Below are 22,670 nucleotides of genomic sequence, written 5' to 3'. Positions count from 1 at the left end.
CTGATCTTCATTTGTCTTAATGAGCCTGCTGTCTGTGTTTTATTCCCCGGATGGACCTGGCTGTATTCACAGCATGCCGCTGCTCCGGTCCACCTGTCCGTGATTACCTGTAGGTTCAGCTGACGTTGTGTTGAGAGGTTGTACAGGGGCAGCAGTCAACCGTGTCCACTGCGACAGCCACCACTTAGCTGCTCCGACACTTCTTCCCTCAGTGTGTGTCAGTGGTAACGCACGGCTCCACAGGCCTCACAGCATCAGCATCAGTGTGCTGTGTTTAGAGAGGTGAGCTTGACACAGAATAACCACTTAACAACAAAACCTTTTCAGCTTAAAATGAGTTTATCTTGCAGAATGAACACATAAATCCTAATCTTCTTGTTGAAGCATAACAAACTGGGAAAGTGCTGCTTGGGGTTGAAAGACAAAGGAAGTGCTCATGATACAGACGTTAATGATGAGAACAAAAGAGGAGAACGTGTTCACCCGAAAGAAAGACCTTGAAAGTGAACCTTGTGTTTGTGCGTCTCTTTCATTAACATGTTGCAAGTTAATGTGTTTATGATTAAATTGTTTAGAGAGCACAAAGTCCTTCATAGATCTATAACCTCTTCATTTTGCTCTCAAGAGGCACTGGATTTATGTATTTAACTCTAAAATGAACAAAATTTAAACGCTCTATATCACGTCATCCAAAGCTGGAACTTCAAAGCTCATTCCAGCGCCGCTGCGTCTAACTCCTCTCCAAGGCTTCTTGCCACAGATTCACACCGACACTCATTTGTATAAAGAGTATACAAATTACTAAAGGGCACTATTCAAACTGTTATAGAATACCATGAAAAGACACGTGGTGGAAGTAAAATGTTCTCAAACCACTTGGTACTATAAGTATATACATCAAATCTGACCATTTATTTTTAAGATACTTTTCTCATGAACCAAACCGTTGGACTGACCGACAGACCACACGAGTCACAGTTAAACCTAAACATAAAAACCAAAGTAACATACATCTCTGTACCAGCAGGTTCATGTTCAGGGTCATAGTAGTTTGCAGAGTATCCCAGCATGCATTGTGTTGAAGGCAGGAAGCACCCTGGATTGAGTTTAGAGCACTAAAAGTGCACGTTGGCTGTCTCTCATGTATCTGTTTGCCTGTTTTGTTGTTTCAGACTGACCTTTGACTCTGGAGGAGGGAGCGTTGTCTCCCTGGGAGTGATTCCGGGTCCAGGGATGGACATGGAAAGCTTCCCAGGGGGGAGCGCCTCGGGACCCAACATCACAAACTGCACCGTCCCACCTGGCGGCAGCCTGCAGGCGGTCCCGTTCACAGACGGTATGGCGGCGTTGGTGGTTGTTCTCAGCCTCCTCACCCTCCTCACTGCGCTAATCAACGCTGCCGTCATCGCCGCCATCTGCACCAACAAGAAGCTCCACCTGCCCGCCAACTACCTCATCTGCTCCCTCGCCGTCACCGACTTCCTGGTGGCGCTCCTCGTGATGCCCATCAGCATCCTCTACATCACCATGGACACGTGGACCCTGGGTCAGGTGGTGTGTGAGTTATGGTTGAGCGTGGACATGACCTGCTGCACCAGCTCCATCCTGCACCTGTGCGTCATTGCCCTGGACCGGTACTGGGCCATCACCAAAGCTATCGAGTACGCTCGCAAGAGGTCGGCCCGCCGCGCCGCCATCATGGTGGGGATAGTCTGGGTCATCTCAGTTTTCATATCCATGCCGCCCTTATTCTGGAGGCAGAGGCCTAGCAGAGGCAGCTTCCAGCAGTGCATCATAGAGCACGATCACTTGGGATACACTATATACTCTACTGTTGGGGCGTTTTACATTCCCATGATCGCCATTCTTATCTTATACTACAGGATTTACAACACCGCAAAAACGCTGTACCAGAAGCGTGGCTCTTCTCGGCACCTCAGCAGCCGCAGCATGGGCAGTCAGAACTCTGTGGACCATTGCCGTGTCTCCCACACATTCTGTGTGTCCGACTTGTCCAACTCAGATCCTACGCTGGCTACCAGCAAACTCAACACCACCATCCGCATCCCGTCCTTTGAGACGGACATGGACGGGCAGGATGAGAAGAACCAGATATGCACCTCACGCGAGAGGAAAGCAGCTCGAATCCTCGGCCTCATTCTCGGGGCCTTCATTTTCTGCTGGCTGCCTTTCTTTTTAAAGGAGGTCCTAGTGGGCCTGCGGATGGTGCAGCCCTCTCCGCTTATCTCGGACTTCCTGACTTGGCTGGGTTACATCAACTCTCTCATCAACCCTCTGCTGTACACCAGCTTCAATGACGATTTCAAGCTGGCTTTTAAAAAGCTGCTCAAGAGAAAAGAGCATGTGTAGGTTTGAGCTTAAACACACCAGAGGGAATGTATACACCTTAAATGTAGTTGCAGTCTGTATACTGGCTATATGGAGTGTGATGTTGTGCTTTTCAAGTAAAAGAAGTTACATCTCAACACAATATGTATTGCGTGTTTTTCTCAATAAAATAATTCTTCATAACTACTGTTCAATATATGTATATATATATATATATAAATAAATATTTTATTCCAACTGAATGTAAACAGCTCCCTGAACTCTGAGCTTATATACGGCTTATTATGCCCATGTCATTTTATCTTTATTTATTTGTTTATTTGTTTATTTGTTTATATATATATATATATATATATATATAGTTCAGCTCCCTGAACTCTGCACTTATATACGGTGTTATATGTCCGTGTCATTTTATATATTTTTTATATTATTTTAAAAAACTGCGTTAAAACACGCGCGATAAAAGAATTGTCAGCGTTAATTAATTAACGCGATAATAAAGCGTTAGCTTGCCCAGCAGTGATAGATATATATATATATATATAAACAAAATAAATATTGAGTTTATTTGTAAACTGTGATAGCTCCCTGAACTCTGTGCTTGTATATAAAATATATATATGTAAAAAAAATATATATATATATTTTTTTTTATATATATATCTTTTTTTTTTTGTGTGAAAAAAAAATATATAAAATAAAAAAAAAAAAATATATATATATATATATATATATATATATATATATATAATATATATATATATATTATATATATTATATTATATATATATATATATATATATATATATGCAGGGGAAAGGAATAAGTACATTCAAGTCAGGTCATTCTTCAGTATCATAAACTAATCCGGAAATGACCTCTGCAGTCACTACGTCATACGTACACATTGTCACGTGCTGTAGAACGTAGCTACGCTGTGGTGGTACGCGCAGGAGCTGGGTGTGAAGATGGCGGACGAGGAGGCCGAGCAGGACCGTAGTCCTGCGAACGGTGTCAGTGAAACGATCGGGGAACTCAGACAACGGCTGCGAGAGCTGCAAGAAGTGGTGGTTAAAGACAGCGGAGAGGCTCCAACACAATCCTCCTCCGAGTACTGCCAAGAGTTTTGCAGGGTGAGTTCATATTAACGGTAGCTAACGAGATAGCATAGCTAGCATTCACGTTAACGGTAACATAATGTTACGTCCTGGTCTACCGGATAACCCAGTGAGAGGTTTGGTTGTTAAACAGTGCAACTGTTGACGTTACAGAGTTGAACTATGTGCAGTGGTCAAACTGTAGAGTAATCGGTCAAGCAGAATAAATATGATTCAAATCCGTCCGCTGACATCGCTAGCTCAGCCAGCTAATGGCACACGCTAGCTCACAGCTGTGTCTGCAGGAGGTGTAACGTTAGTTAAACTTAATGTAATTGATGTTAAAAGTCATTTACATATATATAGTTGTATGTCATCGACTGGTTCCATTAGACTAATACCTGCACGTGTCCAAGGTTTGGTGCTGTTAATTATTCCCAGTAATCAGCCATAACGGTGCTACCTGCGGCTAGCCAACATTAGCTCTTAGCCATGGTATGTTTGGCTACATGCGCGTGCACGTCAGTATAATTTCCCTGATTGTCCATTAGCAGATCGGATTGGTCTTGTATTTAACAGGTTTAGTAGTAGCCAGTGCCATGCATTTTGCAGTCAACAACAATGTCATTATAAAGTTGACTTCTTTGCATGAAATGTCCCGAATATGTTGCGATTTTACAGGATAACAGCACGGATTTGAGTTTTTCTCCCGCGATGGATTTAGCTGTGCGTACGTGCCAAATAAAACGCACGCTTTGCAGAAGCGACACGGCGTTTTTTGACTCAAAGTTGCATCCTAAAGCAATAGATCCTAAATATACAGCCAGGCAACCCTCGAGTCCTGCACGGTGCCCCATTAGTAAGCCATCTGCACAATGCAGTTGTTAAAGAGATGTGAATAGCGTGTTGAGAGTGTGTGGAGGGCGGATCTGCACCAAAGCATCTCCATCCCCATTTCTTGGTTGGAGGAAAAATGATTTCCTCTGTCTCCAGAAGTGAGACACAATAGTAAAGGAAAAATGCATAGGCTAGATAATCCAAAAATAATGTACACATGCGTTAAAACATAATTATTAAGATTCACAAAGTCTCTTATCGTATTGAGTGAGAAATAACCGAACCGGGTTAGTTTCCCAATTATGTCAAGAATGCTGAGCCAAGGACAGAAAATTTATTTTTGCTTATAAGTTGATTCATGTGATGTGTTGTTGCATCTAGTTTCATTATTATTATATGTATGAGTGATGGTGGTTGTGGTAATATTGATGCATGGGATTCTCTAACTCCTTTTTAAGGTTCACTCCAGAATAAAATGCACTCTTGAAACAAAATAAACCCAAAACTATTTAATTATTTACACACACTGAGAGGCAGGAAGGCAAACAAAGAGTTTATCACTCACAATATACGAGTTTACATAAAACACATTTTTATATTTTGACACTTAAATATGAGCTTACCAAAGGTCCGACCAACTCATTTTTTAAAGATATAAAGTAAATGTAATGACTCTACTTTGATGAAGCACACCAATGTAGGTTTTAATGTTAAAATTTGTAACCAAATGTATAACATTTGGCATTTCGTGGTTGAAAATGGCATCTGCTGTTTTAAAGTTAGCCCTGATTTTGCAGGGCCAGTCCCCAACGAGACACCCCTGCTCGCCTCTACCCACCGCGCCCATCGTTTTCACTTTTTTAGTCACCACTGCGTATTATTACAATCACAGCACATCACAAGCCCTTTCTATCATTTCTGTGTTCTGGGATTTAAGCACATTACAACATCTGGTGAATCCTCGTTAACGACCAGCAGTGTGCTTCCGTACGCTGTGACAAGAGTGTCTCGATGAATCATTGAGTTGTTTTTCAGCCACTGAATCTGAGTTTCTACCGCCGCAACTGTGCTTCTCTGAGGCTTGCGCCCGCTCCACTCCTGGTTAAGTAGCAGAGCAGCAGGTAGTGAGACCGAGGTACCGCGGGGGTAATTCTTGTCTCACTTGTGGTCAGGTGAAGTAAATCCATCAAGTTCAGTGACCCGTGCCGTATAGATATTATCCAAGCTGCTGTAGCCGTCGTGTTTGTCGAGGCTTTAGTCAAAGGGAGGTGGGCATGAAGTCGTCTCTCAGCTCCTTGACCACTTTTTTGTTTGCTTTTTTCCAAGATTGTGCAGTGGGAGGCCTTAGTTTCAGACATGGGGGTGAAGTTACACTTAAATTGATGAGCTTAACTTACTGATATTATATCAATGAAAGTGTAACTGGGAGAACGTATCCAGATATTAAGGCAATATAAACTGACTTACTAACAGAACTAAGATAATCTCTAGAGTCCGTCACCTGTTCTTTTGTGTGTCGTTGCTCCATAAGAGTAGTAAACGTTATGGATATGATTTGGATGGTGATATTAAAGATAAGATGATGAAGTTAAACGGAACTTAATGGTGTGAAATTTCCACAACAAGCTCTTACACACAGTTTGAGAAGCGAGCTGTTTGAGTAGAGACATTGCAAATTAATTCTTTCATAGCTTCACACCGCCGCTCCCTGGTGATATGTTTGTGATCTCGAGTAACCACGATTGGTCGATACGAGAACAGAAACACCCGCCCAACCCTAGTCACGCAAACGACCTCACTCAGTCCACCTGCGATTGTACAGTGGTGTTACAGAGTGGATCATCAAAACACTCAGTCAGTTGCACCGGTGTGCCCAAATATCTTGTCCCTCACTTATTTCATACACTTGTATATTGCAGTGAAATGCTGTAGCGCTACTGCAACACTAAGGTGGACAAAATACAGTCGAGTACAGGGAAGAAAAGATGCATAGCAATGCATTCAAATGTGCTTGGATGGCTCAGGACATCACTTATAAGTGTAGGTGAGCCACTTGTTTTTGTGTTTGATAGAGGACCCAGAAACAATACTCAACCATCACTGTTTCGTGAAATGATTGTGTGTAACAGCCTCTTAGATAATTAGGTGTTAGAATATGTTAATATTCAAACAAAAGCAGCTGTCTGTTGTCTAACTTGACAGCCAGTTTCAAAGCTGACAGTTTCGTGGAACATCTGGCTGAAGGCAGACTGGTCTATGGAAGTACCTCTCAGCACAATCCTCGTCAACAAAGCACTGAAAGCACTGGGGCCTTTTCTTTCCTTTCTTTCTTTAACCCAATCTTTTCCTTCTGGGTTTACAGTCGTTTGTTTCTGTCACATATTCTCTTGGTGTGTTTTTGTTTTTATGGGATCAAGATATTTGCATCAAACACATCTTCAACATCTTAGGTATAAAACAATAATAACCATATCATGTTCAATAGTACTTATTTTAAACGTCGTGCAGTATTGCATTTCATTTTTATGTGCAATATTTTCATTGATCTATGTCCAATGTAACTTTCTACCACTTCTTCAATACCTCTCTCAATATCACGCTCAATATTACTTTTCTACTTAAGTTGAATTATTTACTTTATTTGTTTACCTTCCTCTTATTGTTATTGTGTTCTATTTTGCAATGGTGTCACTTTTATTTCTCTTACACTTAATACTTGTTACTCATTGTTCATATATGTTCATATTTTTATTCCATTATTCTGTTTTAATCCTTAATGAAACTCTGGCACAATATTTCCTTCGGGATTAATAAAGTTCTATCTTATTTTATCTTTTAAAACAATCCATTACACAACTAAATTTGTACAAACAGTACCTTCTGAACGGCAGTGTACTTTGCAATGGCTTGCTCTGTAAATGGCCTTTTGAGTTGAGTTTGTTCCCGTATGTCGGGTCTCTCGGGTGTTAAAGAGCCCAGAGTGAGAGGCTGTGGGTGGAGGATCATGAGTGTGTAGGCTGAAGTTCAGACATGTGAGAAGCAGAGAGCGTGCTCTCTGTAAACAGCTTCTCTTGGCTCACTTCCCTTCCTGCAAATATCCAGCCTCACAAAACTGCATTGGCTTTCCTGACCACGGTCAGCGTTGATGTCCATAATGTCGAGGAGGCTTTAAAGCGGGGAAACAAAGTCGGTGTTTGTTTTCCCATCAGACCAAGTACACGTATTTACTCTACAGTACTTGCCGAGTACCGATACGAGTATTTGCGGTTCTAACAATCTTTGTTGCAGAGATTTGAACATGCAATGTTGTGTTTTCCTGGTGCAAACAGAGCGTAGCTCTCTGCAGGAGGGATGGAAATAATGAACTGTTTCACCTTAAGTGCACCAGAGCCGGAGGAGCTGTAGTTGTTGCTAATTTCGAGGCTAACCCCTTTCACTTTAATCATCAGCTGACATGGGACGCATGAGTTTGGTTGAGAGTGATAATGAGTCACACACACACACACACACACAGAGTCAACTAAATTCTTGGACCACTGTGTTGCCTGTAAACACGCCCTGTAAAGAAACAAGTTAAGTATTAAAAGCATGATAAAGAAACAAAGGTTGAATATCATGTAAACAAGTTGATTTGGCTGCAAAATTTTTACTCAGACGAAGATTTTTTTAAGACGTTTTGTTTCTTTGTATAATCCCTCCAGATGTAAATGGTGCTTTTATCTGTTCATTATTTGTGACAGTGATGTGATCGTGCATGCCAAGTTACAAAACAATCAGAGGTGCCACGACTAAGCACCACAACCACTGGCCACTACGCGCATCACATGCCGGCCGTGATTACGTTGTTTTCTGGCATACGCGCTTCACTACGGCCTCACTACGGCGAGGATAACGTCAGCTTAATGTGGCTGCATGTGTCCACATCACAGTGGCTGCTCACTCTTCTGGACCGGTGAAGGGGGATACTGGTATCTGTGCATCCCTACGGATCATATATTGCATGTATGCATTGTGCAACCCACACGAGGATGGATCAAACTATCACAATAAGCCTCAACTTCCTCGTCCTGACTTGTTTAGCCGTCTGACTACCACACGTTATACACCATGTCCGTCTCTGTTTAGTTTACACCTGCTGTCCCATGAGATCACGTGAGCTGGTGCGTTGCTCCCTGTGGCTCAATGATCTTAATGATATCCTCTAGTGTGTGTGTGATGGGCCATCATTTTTCAAACCTTGTAGTGATGTTTTCATCACCTGTATGATTGCTGACGAGGCAAACGGTTAATACTAGAAAAGGCAATATCTGAAGAAATAGTGACGTGAAATGCTGGATGTCAAAAAGCTGACGCAGCGCTGCATTGTGGGCGTTAAAAGTTAAATTATACCAATAATGTATAAACGGTGGAATGTGGCATGCTATGGTGAAACGCTCAAGTTGAGTTGCTGCTTTAATCTGAATGAAGAAGCAGTTGAAGGACGATGACTTTGATGGAAATGTGGGGCAGATAGTAATTAGTATCCCTGGGATTTAAACATTGAAGGCCATGATGTATGACAGATGTAGAATGTCTTCTTACATTTTCCTTTGAGCTTTTTGTTCTTCATGTCTTTGCCCTGATGGGTCTAACTGCTTGTGCTCAATACCCAACCTTTGGTTTCTATTTTCAACATGCCGGTTCAAAGTTGTCATTGCAAACAGAATTCCTGTGACCTGTTTACTGGGTGAGTGACCGTGGCTCTCTCTCTCTCTCTGCAGACACTGCTGGAGTATGCGGGCCGCTGGAGGATAGAGGAAGAGCCCTTGGCGCTGGTGGAAGTGTACGTAGTTGCTCTGCTGAGCTACGCCCAGGCCTCTCCATACCTCTCACTGCAGTGTGAAAATGTTCCTCTTGTGGTTGAGAGGCTCTCCCTGTGAGTACCCTTCCTGATGTGATTAACTGCAGATGAGATATAGGAGTTTAACCCCCGTAATCAATCATCAGTATGCTGAAGGCAACTCTGTTTCAAAAGCTGAATTCTAGCTTCCTTTGTTGATTCTATCAGTTTCATGTTTGAAGTGCAGACACGGATCAATATTGTGTTTTTGTTGATCGTCTTGCAGGAGTTTTGTGGAGCTTCTGCTCTCACTGAAGACGGATGTTCCCGATGGCTTATGGAAGGAGTTCAAGTCATGTGTGCAGGTAAAGCTGAGGATTTATTTCAAATATCAAATATCGTTTAAAATACAAGGCCAGAACTAAAACCATGACCCGACACTTCCTTTGCTTATGTAAGAACAGGATTGACGCTATGTAACCGCTGCTCTTATTAAGAGTTGAAATATCTCCACAAACTGAATTAATCGCTGTTATTTAGTCTTCTGATTCACATGAGGAAATAGGACTTTAGACTAATTACGTTTTCATAAACCTGTTTTTCATTTGTAATCCAAACTTTTGACTAAATGGACTTTAGATGCCTTCTGCATGTTATCTTTGAAGTCATGTATTCTTCCTCTTGTGTTCAGTTTGCTTACAGTGCGCTGCAGGAGAACAGAGTCACCCAGCTGTCCCAGCTCTCTGCTTTGGGCCAGTGTGACGGTGTTTGGACCAACAGAGTCCTGCAGGGCCTTCTGTCCGAGGAGAACCTGCAGACTGAACAAGGTGAGCTCCTGCGCTGGTTCTCACAGTTCCAACACTTTAATACAGTTAAAGCGAGTTTTCATTTTTCGAGTGTTTCTGACACAAACTACTGTGCAGTGTTGACAGATATCCAGAGTTAAATTATAAATTAGGGACGCCATCTCCTTCACCTTTCTTTTCACATCCACACGAGTAATCGATAAATCCTCACGAGGAGCTGTGGCACCGAGCCAGCGTTCTGTAAGAACAAAACATGTCTGGTGCAGGTTTATTCACCAAGTCCAATTGTGGAGGCGAGCTCCTCAAAAACGAAGCCCGAGACGGTTCTTGAAATGTCATCACTACTGTTAGATGAGCAGTTTTCTCAATAGGATGAGTGCTGAGACATCAAATATTCAGAGTGGTCGTACCGCTCTGTGAATAGGAGGAACACGGGTCGTGTTGAAGACGTGACCGTATCAAGCATTTATTAAAGATACGGGTGTACTCTTGTTTACATATTCACACACACTTTATAAAATGTTCCCACTGTTTTCCAGTGGAGGAGTTCCTGGTGCAGGAGGGCCCGGTGCTGTGTGAGATGAGAGTGAGGCAGCTGATGAAGGAGGATCAGCAGGGGAAGGCTGCTCTGCTGGCCAAGGTGTGCTCCGAGTGTCGTGCCTTCCAGGGGAAGGGACTTTTCAAGCAGATGTACCTCGTCTGCCTCTGTGCTACCTCAGCTCAGGACCAGCTGATGGACGAGGTGAGTGGATCTGCGTAGCTGAGTTTACATTTGTATACGTTTGTTTGTTTGTTTGTTCTTTATTTAAACGTACAAGAAAGAGCTTGGCAAAAATCCCACCTAGTTGGATCAGGCAGACCAGATTAACAGCCATACTTTGTTATGTTACGATGTTCGACTGTTAACTTCTGATACTTTCCTGTAATACGTTTCCCTGCCACACGATGGCAGACTACACTTAAAAGCAATTTGAGAGACACCACACATCGGTGCCTCCTATTACTTTCTGAGTATTAGATGATGGAGCTTGTGGGTGTTTTTCCTCAAAGGGAGAGATAAACCTGCTGACTGTGCACATGTCATCCATCTGTGCAGCTTTCCAAGGAGGATTGCCGCGATGTGTTGGAGATGATCTGCAACCTGGAGTCGGACGGAGACGAGAGGGCAGCGCTCAGCTTGTGCTCGGCCTTCCTGACCCGGCAGCTTCTCCAAGGAGACACGTACTGTGCCTGGTAAGAAATCACAAGACGAGGAGGAGAAGAGTCATCCTTTTAGAGGAGAGTGTGGGGAAAAGACCGAAGTTGAATGCAGTATGCGGTGTCGTTAACGCCAACTTGTCCTTGGCTGACAAAGCTCTTCTCTTCCGTGTTTGTGTCACTGTGTCTTGTCTTGAGTATTTAAAGGCTGATGGTCAGTATGAGCGTGAATAGATTGATTTAAATAGATATTAAGACGACACGGACAAATAAACGACCAATGAATTCCGTTTCTTCCATCCAGGGAGCTCACTCTGTTTTGGAGCAAGCTGCTGAAGAGATTGGAGCCGTCGGAGCAAGCGTTCCTCGACCGATGTCGCCGGATGTCGTTGCTTTCTAAAACCGTGTACCACATCCTGTTCCTCATTAAGGTCATCCAATCAGAGGTCAGTAAACGGTCAGCTGTCATCAAACTGTGAAGAACAAGTTATTATCACCCTTTAATTCTCAACTTTCTACGTATCATTGTTCAGCATAGTTTCTTTAATACTTTTCAGTTTAAAGCAAATCTTTTCAGTATCAAAACTCACTGCATGGAAGCTTGAAAGGTCGGTTCTGTGGCTTTAATTCATGTTCAAAGGATTCTCATGCATCACAACCGTTTGTTTGATCATCATGTCTCAAGCCAATACTCGCCAAAATAACACAGCAGCATGTTTTTACATGCTGCTGTGTTATTGTGTTTGATTACATTGGTCATAAGCAACAAACCTAAAGCGCTGACGGCGTGGAAAATAGAAGTGTGTTTTAATTGTATTCTGGAAGTGATGGAAGTATTTGGAACACACTGAGCTTATTGATGATGCAGACTGAAGCTGCTGCCCTCTGCACAGGAGAACACAAAGCAACCTTTCAGGCTTACAGGGGGCGAGTTTATTATACTGCAAATATTCTGGATGGGCTCAAAGGCTACATGTGTGGGTTTGCTCTGCTCAATGCATAAACATGTAAGCGTGCTCCGATTAGTATTGTTGGGGGGCCGATCAGCCAATAACATCACGATCACGGAGTCTATTTTAACGCCTGCTACTGTGTCATTATTTATATATTTACAACATTGTAAATTAAGAGATGAGAAAGTATCGTTAATTGACAACTGTTTACTTATTGGCAGGCAACATGTACAACCTTCTCTTCTTCTTAGACAAATTCTCCCTTTTAGACAGAGACCGTACAACACTGCTGTTAAGACGACCCCTCGTGACACTGGCTTTGCTTTATTATTTGTGGTCCCAGGTGCTCCATGTGATCGGCTTCCTCTTTTGTTTTTCCCATAGATTGACAGCGTTGGACTGCCGGTGTGCATTGAAATGTGCATCAGGGCTCTGCAAATGGAATCGAATGATGGGAACACCAAGGCCACGGTGTGTAAAACCATTTCCTGCTTGCTTCCCACTGACCTGGAGGTCAAGCGAGCCTGCCAGCTGACAGAGTTCCTCCTGGAGCCCACGGTGGATTCCTACTACGCTGTGGAGACTCTTTACAACGAACCGGATCAGAAAGTAGAGGAGGAGAGTATGCCGGTTCCCAACTCTCTACGCTGCGAGCTCCTGCTGGTTTTTAAAACCCAGTGGCCTTTTGACCCGGAGTTCTGGGACTGGAAGACACTGAAGCGTCACTGTCTGGCACTGATGGGCGAGGAAGCTTCAATAGTGTCGTCCATTGACTTGCTGAACGATACCGAGGACCCCGAGGAAGAGGAAGACTACCTCTGTCAGGGGGGGTTCAGGAATATCCCAGACCACATCGGCAGCGGCACTTATGAACTAAACGATATAACCGACAAGAGACAGAAGAACAGAGAAATGAAGAAACTGAGAGAGAAAGGTTTCATATCTGCCAGGTTCAGGAACTGGCAGGCGTACATGCAGTACTGTGTGCTGTGTGACAAGGAGTTTCTGGGCCACAGGATCGTACGCCATGCACAGACTCATCTGAGCGGTGGAGTATACAGCTGCCCAATATGTACTCAATCCTTTACCTCAAAAGACACGTTGCTTCCCCATGTGACGTCGCATGTTAAAGAGTCGTGCAAGGAGAGGCTGACCGCCATGAAGACGAACAAGAAATTGGCCGATCCCAAAACGGCGGCCCCCGTTATCGCAGCGTTGAAGTCCAAGACAGAAAACAAAGTTCATGCAAACGGCGCCTCCTTAGGTCAGAATGGGGGGTTGAGACGGAGTGTTCCGTCCAAAGTGGCCCGGCGGAACATGGATAACAGCGATGACAATGTGTGCCCGGTCGGGAAATGCAGAAGGAGCTTCAAGTTTTTCAGAAATCTCGTTGCGCATGTTAAAGGTCACGGGGACAACGAGGAAGCTAAGACTTTCCTGGAAATGCAGAGCAAAAAGGTTGTTTGCCAGTACTGCCGCCGGCACTTTATTAACGTCACCCACCTGAACGATCACCTGCAGGTCCACTGTGGCGTGAGGCCTTACATATGTATACAGTTGACCTGCAAGGCGAGTTTCCTGTCCAACACTGAACTATTTCTACACAGGAAAACACATTCTGTTTTTAGAGCTAGATGCATGTTCCCCAATTGCGGCAAGATTTTCAACGAGGCCTTCAAACTGTATGACCACGAGGCCCAGCATTATAAAACGTTCACTTGTAAAGTTGTGGAGTGTGGCAAAGTTTTCCATTCGCAGCAGCAGCTGGATTTGCACCAGGAAGGGCACGCCGCCACGCAGGAGGAGGAGGAGGAGGAGGAGGAGGAAAGCCCGTCGTCTGAACTCGTCTCTCAAAATATGCAGCCCGGCCCGTCACTCATTGAACAAATGCTTTGCAATCACGCGCCCATTAAACAAGAGAGTTCACAAGGAACCTGGAAACCAGAGAGTGACGGAAATTCAAGTAATGGAAGGCTGCCGGTGTCCATTGAGAGCTTACTGAAATCCTCACAACCACCCGTGGGAACCTTCGGACAATACAGAGTCAAGCAAGAAACGGAAAACACGCCTTGCTCAATCACCAGTCGGACACAGACTTTAAATCATTCTGTTATTCAGCCTGCGCATTCCCACTTCTCCGATCCAAATGGACCCAGATGTGGTTCAGGTGCTCATTCTTTTGATAACATGAGACCGCCCCAACAGAATCAACCAGTACCTCCATTTGAAGCTAATTTAGGTAACGTGTCACATGGCTGTAATACCGGTGTCTTGCCACAAATGTTCCCCAGTAATACTGGATCGACGAGTTACAACTCCGACTGCAACTTAACATTGCCGGGGCCACAAGGGCCCATGTGTAGCAGCAGCAACCTGTTGACATTTCCGTCGTCCCAGAACTCCTTAGAGCCAGCAATGTCCCAACCCCTCCCTCCAACAGTAACCCCTCAGCCTCTAACTGGGAACAGATCGGAGAACTCTGTGACGTCCTCGACGAGCTCGGGTCCCCCGCCGGGACACAGGGAGCGATTCCACTGCCCGTTTGAAACGTGTACGAGGCACTACAGCTCCTACAGAAGCGTGGTCAAGCACATGAAAACCATCCACTCAGAGTTCTATGAACAATGGAGAGTTGCTCGGACTAAAATCGAGATAAGCTACGCTCCGGCACCGAGCACATCATCCGTTGGACATCTCGGTCCGGCCGCCTCGGTTCAGAACCAGCCAGCCAGCGGTGTACCAGTTCATGGAGTCCAGAGGCAGAACGTCATCCAATCGCCTCCTTATATTAATATGGGTGTACGGTTAAACTGTTCTGCTCTACATTCCCATTCCTTATCTGCCCACAACCAGAATGCTTCAGTCCGGATGGAAAACGTTTCAAATCCCGTCGGCCTCTCTCAGCTGGGAAGGCACACGACCCCAATAACTACGCAGTCACAAGTTTCAGGTTGTCAAAATTGGCTCTCGGCTCGTGGAACTGAACAAATGCAAAACTGTAGCTCTTCCCAAGTCTACCCATCTAGCATGCGAGTCGATTCCTTGCAGTCACCACAGAATGCATCGCAGCCAGCTGTGCCCTCGTACATGGACGGTGCTAAGGAAGCGTCTCAACAAGCAGAAGACCTCATTCCGCCATATACGTCACAGATGCAAAGCTGTTTAGTCTCCGGTTCCAGGGCACCAGAAAAAACTAAATCAATGCAAAGTAATATGCACTCTCATTTTCCCTCTCCAGTCAGTGCGAGCCAAAAGCACATTAACAACCAACCTCTAAAGGGCCCGGCCGTCTCTGAAAACAACCCTGAAATTCAAAAGCCAGCCAGAAAGAACAGAAGGACCAAATGGCCAGCTATTCTTAGGGATGGCAAATTTGTTTGTTGCAGGTGTTATAGACAATTCAATAGTCCCAAATCCCTCGGAGGCCATTTGTCCAAGCGTGTGAGCTGTAAACCCTACGATGAGTCGGAGCTCAACACGGACCTGCCAGCTTCCTTTCTCGACCTTCTCAACTCGGAGCAAACGGTTAACGCCGCTCAGCCACCGTCGTCTTACAGTCCTCCTGCCGTTTATCAGGAGAAGCCCCATCAGTCGGTAACAAATGGTTCAGCAAAAGATTACCCCGCCCCTAACTATTCACAAGATAATTTGCCAGTATATGGCAATGGTGAGACAAGTGATGACATTCTTAAGCAGATCATGGCTGAATCCAACTTGTCCGATCTTTTTGTTAACACACCTGCTGCCCTGCCATTGTTCCAAAACCCTTGTGTTCCCTATTTAGGTGGTGAACGCTTGCCAGGGAGCTCCGTCATACAGCATACAGAAAACATCCAGGTGAAGCAAGAGGACGATTCGTTCGGTACGGCCCATTATCAGCCCGACGTCGATGCGTTTGCTGGAAGTGAGTTTCCTGACCCACTTCTCTCTCACATTCTCAAAGAACAGCCTTCCGCCGCTGCTCCTGAAAGCGGTCTCCACTGTGGACTACTGAACACACGGAGCTTTACCTGTTTCAGAGAGACCTCCACCCCGAAGCAGGAGGTCCTGAGCCCCACACGGGCCCCGGCAAATGGTGCAGATCTTGACCCCGGTCAGTTATCTGCCGGCCAGCAACAGTGGATGACAGAAATTCAAAGTGCATTTGAAAGGCTCGATTTAGTCAGAGACATATCTGAACAAACGTCCCCTCCTGTGAAACAAAGTGACATCCCTACGCAAAGCCAAACCGTATTCCCAAAGCCCTTTCTCATGCCGTTTGCGTGTGAGAACTGCCCGTTTAGTTCCATATCGAGTGAAGCACTTTGGAAACACCTCGCCAAAGCTCACAACTACACGATTGAGATGGTGAATGTGGTCAAGAAAAAGTACGGCCAATACGCTCCTTTCAAGTGTGAAAAATGTAGCAAAAGATTCACTCGTAACTCAAACCTGCGCGCTCACTACCAGTCCATTCACAGGTTATCGGCTAAAGAAATCGCAGACCTGGATTTGAAGCGCAGAGAGGCCAAAGCTGCTGCAACTGCTGCTCTTCAAAAATCTATATCTGCAGCAGCGCACACCCCGACGCCCACTTCACTCCAAGACGGGATCAAACGCGAGTATGCATCGCAGGCGTTCGTATCGCTCACTAACATGGACGTAACCAATCAGAAATTTCAAGATGACAATCGCTCCACGGTCATTCAGCCCTTGCAAACCGCCCCCATGCACAACCAAGCGATGACTCCACCAGTGCAGGCCCACAGCTCCACATCAACCGGTCAGTCAGCACGGCAGTGGTCTCATCTTCAGCGTGCAGGTGGTAAACAACTTCATGCCCATTTGCCCGAAATGTCAGCTCTTCTCACCCAGGCTCTGTCTGCCGCGGCTCAAGCCGACGGGCCTCCGACTCCCGGAAAACAATCTGCCGTCAACGGGCAGGCGGTAGTTAAGCCAAGCATAGACATTACCAAGAAGACGAAAGAGAAGAAGGCCCACTCGAGGGGCGCCATGAGTCCGTACAGACCCTATCGCTGCGTTCATCAAGGTTGCGTGGCAGCCTTCACCATCCAGCACAATCTGATCCTCCACTACAGGGCTGTTCACCAGTCTGCTCTGTCGGCGCTGGAGGTGAACAAAGAGCAGGACCAGAGCGACGACCAGGACGACGCGATGGACCACAGTGATGAGGAGCCAGATGTGGACCTCCCCCAAATTTCAGAGTTCAGATGCCAAGTCAAAGACTGCTCCCGAGTTTTCCAGGAAGTTCCCCACGTTTTGCAGCATTACTTGCAGCTGCACGGTTTCAGCCTGGATAAGGTCGGCAGCCTCTTGTCCAGCATCAAGCTCGGCAGGTTTGCTTGCAGCCAGCAGGGTTGTACGGCCTCCTTCACCGCCTTCTGGAAGTATATAGCACACGTCAAAGAGCAGCATAAAGATATGAAGCTGGCCAAAGCGGATCCGTTCAATAACTCGTTCAAGTGTGAAATCGAAGGCTGTGACCGTACGTACGCCACAAAGTCGAACATGCTCAGACATTTCATGAAGAAGCATGAGGACCTGTACCAGACCAAACTGAATAATCAACAGATAGACGAAGACGGGATTAAACCCAACGCTAAGCCTTTGCATTACCAAATTACCAAGACGAGTAATGGGAAGGAAAACATAGAGAGCAATAAAAAGATCCTCCAGAAGGCAAGTGACGCAAAGCGAGTGAGCAAGGGGAAAAGCAACCACTGGACTAAATATGGAAAACCCTCCCTGAAGTCTAAAGTAGAGGCCTCTTCAATGTGCACCAAGAAAGTTCCTCAACAATACCCATGTATGATTAAAGGCTGCGATTCAGTCATGAGATCGGAGCGGAGCATATTAAAACATTACGTGGAACACGGACTGTCAGAAAAGTACCTGGAACAGCAAAGGAGTCACTTCATATTCTGCAAAAAGTTCCCCAGGCAGAAGTGCCGCTCCATCAGAAGCGACGATTCCAAATCGGAAAACACGTCTGACCAGTCGGACGGCGAGTTCACATCAGACGCCGCCGGCCTGGAAGGAGGGGCTTACGGGTATAAGAAGCCCATCCTACGCAAGAGGACCTCGGCAGGGTCCCCCGCCACAGTGTTCGAAAGCAAATTAACCAACGATGAAAGTTCGGATGGCTCCGTGGTGGTCAAACGCAAGCGGGGACGACCACGAAAACTGGTAGGAAAATCTGTGAAACGCAAGAAAATCCCACGCACGACCAAGGTGGAAGTAGCTTACAGCCGGGACGACGAGTCCGACTCCTCTTGTCCTGCAATAATGCAGGAGGACAGCGCTCCGCTGGCCTCTTTCAAACCCATGGGATTCGAAATGTCTTTCCTAAAATTCCTGGAGCAGTCAAACAAATGTGAACATCCGTTGACGGTGACGGTTGGCGTCCCGGAAACGTGGAGAAAGACGTCCGGAGTGAACTCCAGAGACACGTGTGTCCGGTTCAGCAACCGGCAGAACAAGAAATCACTCAGCAAGGTCAAAATAATAATAGACGGGGCCTTTTCGGGCGTCACCGACCTTATGTTGAAACAGCTGCAGGACACGCGACCCACAGTGGTATTGTAAAAAAAACAACAAAATAAACACACAAGTGACTCCCGCATTTTAGTTTTTGTAAAGCAGAACCTCAGGACTAGAATGAGTAGAAGCTGCTGCAGACTGGTGCCCTACATGTGAAAGAGTTTTTACACATCCGGCTATTAAAGAAAGGATTATACTGTAATATCTGTACAATTTTTGTCTTTTTTTATGAAAAAGTATATAGCATGTTTTTATTTATGGACGGTCAAAAAGTCCCCTGAACATTGCCGATGTGAAAAGGACTCTTTGCTGTCTTAATCATCCCTGTGGGACGTAGAGACGGACTTTGAAACGGATTGTATTGTTGTGTGTAGCTCGTGATTCTCAGATGTTGATTATTGTGTGTTATATAGTCTCACCTGCTGCCACCAGCAGTCTTATTATTAAATCAACCGTTTTTTACAACCAGTTTGACTTGTTTTTCATCATTTTCTACATTTTGCTAGATGCACCGCAGTTTAGGAATAACTTTTTGTTGTGGAAGATCTTTAATTGTTAAAGACTAATGGGCTCTACGCTGCAGAGTTACAGGAGTTCTGAACTAGAAAATGTGTTTCTTTTAATTAAATCCTCATCAGCAGATTGAAAGGGACAATTTTCTGTGCTACGCATGAACTCGGACGTGCTGTATTTCCCAAAATGTTGAACTTTCCTTTTAAACGAAGGCTTACCGTGTAGTACTGGTGAACTTTGAGCAGCAGCCTGTTCATAATGTAATGCAGAGGAGAAGCAACGCTTCTGCTTTTATTGGTCTTCGGGTTAACTGCCAATAAAAGCGTTGTGTTTATTGTGTAGTTGAGAGAGAGCATATTTAGTGATGTGTATATATATTAATTTATTATTGCACTTCACATAATCACAAGCAGTAGCATTGTCATTGAACAGTATGATCTAATGTTACATTCATTCTAAACAAAGTGCAGCAAATAACTAACCTACGTTCACTGTGATGCTTCTCATTTAAATATTCATCGTACACGTACCAGCCTGTGCTAAACATTGCTTTAGACAATAAGTTGAAGTCTCTTCATCCTCTCGAGGAATCCACTAAGTATTGACAAATGATACAAATTTAAATAAAGAACAGTGAAATATTTTCAAACTGACTTTCAGAATACACACAACCTGTGTTCCTGTGTAACACTATTGTCTTTGTTTCATCTCAGCGGCTGAAAACAGTTTGCTCACTTTTATTGTTTTGCATGTGTTTGGACTGAACTGAACTAAACTGAACTCCAGGAGAGACGGCCGAGTACGTCATCACATGAAGAATCCAGGTACAAAAGATGATAAATACTTTTCAGACATGCAGTGCTAGTTGTGTGATTGGCTGTTGGCTCTCATTCAGTCAAAGCAGCAGCTCTTTTTGTCTTGGTTGACAAAAAAAAGACGATCTCCACTCACAAAGTAGCAGGATTATAGTTTTTATTATAATTTCCTGTATGTCCTGTTTGTTTTATATTTAACATGTTGGGCCTCTGAACTCATGTACGATAGTTGGAGATATATTTAATTTGTTTGGTCCAAATTACTCTCAAGACATCAAAGACTACTTTTACTTTACAAGGAGTTTTAGCAAATAACTCCAAATAACTGACTTCATTTATAACCGGCAGAACCTCCAGTTCATCAGCTCTGCAGCTGCATTATGACGGATAAAACTAGCTATAGAAACCCCAAATAAATCATTTAGATGTGTTAAATGGAGCTCGTTCCACAGCAGACATTGAGCAGGAAAGCACAAGTGTGTTGTTGGGAATGATTAAAGTCCTCGGTAAGGTCCAAACTCTAAAAACACTGGATCCTACATTTCCCACAATGCAACTTTGATTTGACCTTCCCTGCCCGGTAAACACGCTAAACAATGTTTTTGTAATCTCCAAATCCAGATTATTATCTCACACTTGACAGCTCCTCCAGAGCCACAGAAGACAAACGAATGATTTCAAAATGTTTAAATGACGAATACAAATGTGTAATATTGTTTTTTGTCTGTTAACTAATATCTATAATTAGTCTGCTCAAAGCTTTTCTCTTAAGGCCAAACTGCACCTTACATCTGTTTACCTCTTGTTTTGGTTGTTTATCATCACACATTATTATTATTATTATTAGGTGTCCGCAGTGTCCGTGCCAGTTCCTCTGTGGTTTCCCTTTGAGGTGGGAACATGAGCTCCCAGTCCTTCCCAGCGCCTCTAGGACTGGACAGGCTGGTTTTCAGCCGGCTGCGTGGTGCCGTCCTCCGTGTTTACTGTGGGCTCAGCTGACACAAACTCGTTGACAATGGAAACAGGTGACCGGCATCGGCTGACCGCCTTCTCCCTCACGGGGACGTACCGCCGCGTGAAATATTTCCACAAGTGCTTCCACACGATGTACAGGAGCTCGGCGAAGTTCAGGGCGATGCACAGCATGGAGGTGCAGCCCATGATGTAGAGGAAGATCTTCTTCTCCGTGGCTCTGGCGATGAAGCAGTCCTCCGTGTTGGGACAGGGACTCTGGCTGCAGCGGAGCAGCATGGGCACCTGGAAGCCGCCGTACAGGTAGTAGAAAGCGAACAGGGAGCCGGCCTCGAAGGTCATCTTGCAGACCAGGCTGACGATGTAGGTGCAGAACAGACCTCCGTCGATGCTCCCTTTGTCCTTGTACAGCTTGCACTTGTGCTTGGCCTCCCGGTGCTCCCTGTAGCCCACGTGCAGGGCCACCAGCAGGGACGGGGTGGACACCATGATGAGCTGCAGGGCCCAGAGGCGCACCTGCGAGATGGGGAAGAAGTGGTCGAAGCAGGCGTTCTCGCAGCCGGGCTGCCGGGTGTTGCACACGAAGTCCTTCTGCTCGTCCTTCCACACCTGCTCAGCCGCCGCCACGTACACCAGGATCCTGAAGATGAAGACCACGGAGAGCCAGATGCGCCCGATCACAGTGGAGTACTTGTTCACCCCGCTGAGGATGTTCTCCAAAAAGCCCCAGTTCATCTTCCTCTCGGTCTCCTGTCGAGCAATAAAGCAACAGCTGAAATTAAATATATAGTTGTTTGCAAAAACATACCAGAGTTTATTTTTTTCTATTTTCTTTACAAGTCTACCACAAATTACATATATATATATATATATATATATATATATATATATATATATATATATATATATATATATATATATATATATATATATATATATATATATATATATATATATATATATATATATATATATATATATATATATATATATATATATATATATATATATATATATATATATATATATATATATATATATATATATATATATATATATATATATATATATATATATATATATATATATATATATATATATATATATATTCATTAATTACAGGTATTTTACTAATGCATCACTCTTACCTCACAATAATAATACATGTGTAAAGAGGCGTGTACAATTTATAATAAAAGGTCTAAACATCCCAAGATACCGGAGCTCAAGTCTAGAGGACATCAAAAATAAAAGTTAACATAAAATACATTCAACACATTCATAGTCTCCAAAAGTGGAATCCATTCAAAGGTTGTGTAGAATGATACACAAGTATTTATTTTATTTATTTAGTTGATATCGTCCCTTTATGGAGCGAAATACATTTGCAAATATTCAAATAACCACAGAGAGGTTATTTGATGATTGGTTGATTGTTCACACACATTTATGGCCCATTTAGATTTTTACGACATGACTAAAGGATTTTCACATGTAATGCGATTTTGTGACGCATCCTTCCTTATTCTGATTTCTTGGAGAAATGTTTCCCGAACAATGCTGAAGTAAGTAATGTATTGATCTTAAAATGTTGAATAAGTGAATTATGCGGTCAAATGAAAATTAAAAGTCCCCAAGAAACATCTGTGCTCAACAGAGTGAACTGTAAGATCATAATTATAGTCTTCATCAAATAACCGGAATATTATAGTCGCACAAATACTACAAATATATCCTAATCCTAATTATACATTCTAATTATCAATGAC

The 22,670-nt window shown here is 44.1% G+C and overlaps 3 protein-coding genes across 4 annotated transcripts; 2 read left to right on the top strand and 1 right to left on the bottom strand.

Annotated features, from left to right (window-relative positions):
* Positions 1 to 1,179: 1,179 nt before the first annotated feature.
* On the top strand, positions 1,180 to 2,430 carry htr1e (5-hydroxytryptamine receptor 1E). The gene has a single exon (XM_076084354.1). It carries the CDS (start codon positions 1,234 to 1,236, stop codon positions 2,368 to 2,370), a length of 1,137 nt encoding a protein of 378 aa, XP_075940469.1. The 5' UTR covers positions 1,180 to 1,233; the 3' UTR covers positions 2,371 to 2,430.
* Positions 2,431 to 3,279: 849 nt separating this feature from the next.
* znf292b (zinc finger protein 292b) lies at positions 3,280 to 19,069 on the top strand. Of its 2 annotated transcripts, XM_076083615.1 has the most exons (9): positions 3,280 to 3,485; positions 9,047 to 9,201; positions 9,392 to 9,470; positions 9,797 to 9,932; positions 10,451 to 10,653; positions 11,008 to 11,144; positions 11,413 to 11,554; positions 12,446 to 15,728; positions 15,846 to 19,069. In XM_076083615.1, the coding sequence occupies exons 1-9, from the start codon at positions 3,321 to 3,323 to the stop codon at positions 18,644 to 18,646; spliced, it is 7,101 nt and encodes a 2,366-aa protein (XP_075939730.1). In that variant the 5' UTR covers positions 3,280 to 3,320; the 3' UTR covers positions 18,647 to 19,069. The 2 variants fall into 2 exon arrangements, with proteins under 2 accessions (XP_075939730.1, XP_075939728.1); XM_076083613.1 differs by having other exon boundaries at positions 12,446 to 19,069.
* Positions 19,070 to 20,856: 1,787 nt separating this feature from the next.
* On the bottom strand, positions 20,857 to 21,636 carry gjb7 (gap junction protein beta 7). The gene has a single exon (XM_076083990.1). It carries the CDS (start codon positions 21,634 to 21,636, stop codon positions 20,857 to 20,859), a length of 780 nt encoding a protein of 259 aa, XP_075940105.1.
* Between the last annotated feature and the right edge of the window lie 1,034 nt (positions 21,637 to 22,670).

The sequence above is a fragment of the Anarhichas minor genome, unplaced genomic scaffold (assembly GCF_050575085.1).
Source record: "Anarhichas minor isolate MPS153535 unplaced genomic scaffold, ASM5057508v1 ptg000136l, whole genome shotgun sequence".
Classification (NCBI taxonomy): Eukaryota; Metazoa; Chordata; class Actinopteri; order Perciformes; family Anarhichadidae; genus Anarhichas; species Anarhichas minor.
This window is presented reverse-complemented; position numbering and strand designations above follow the sequence as displayed.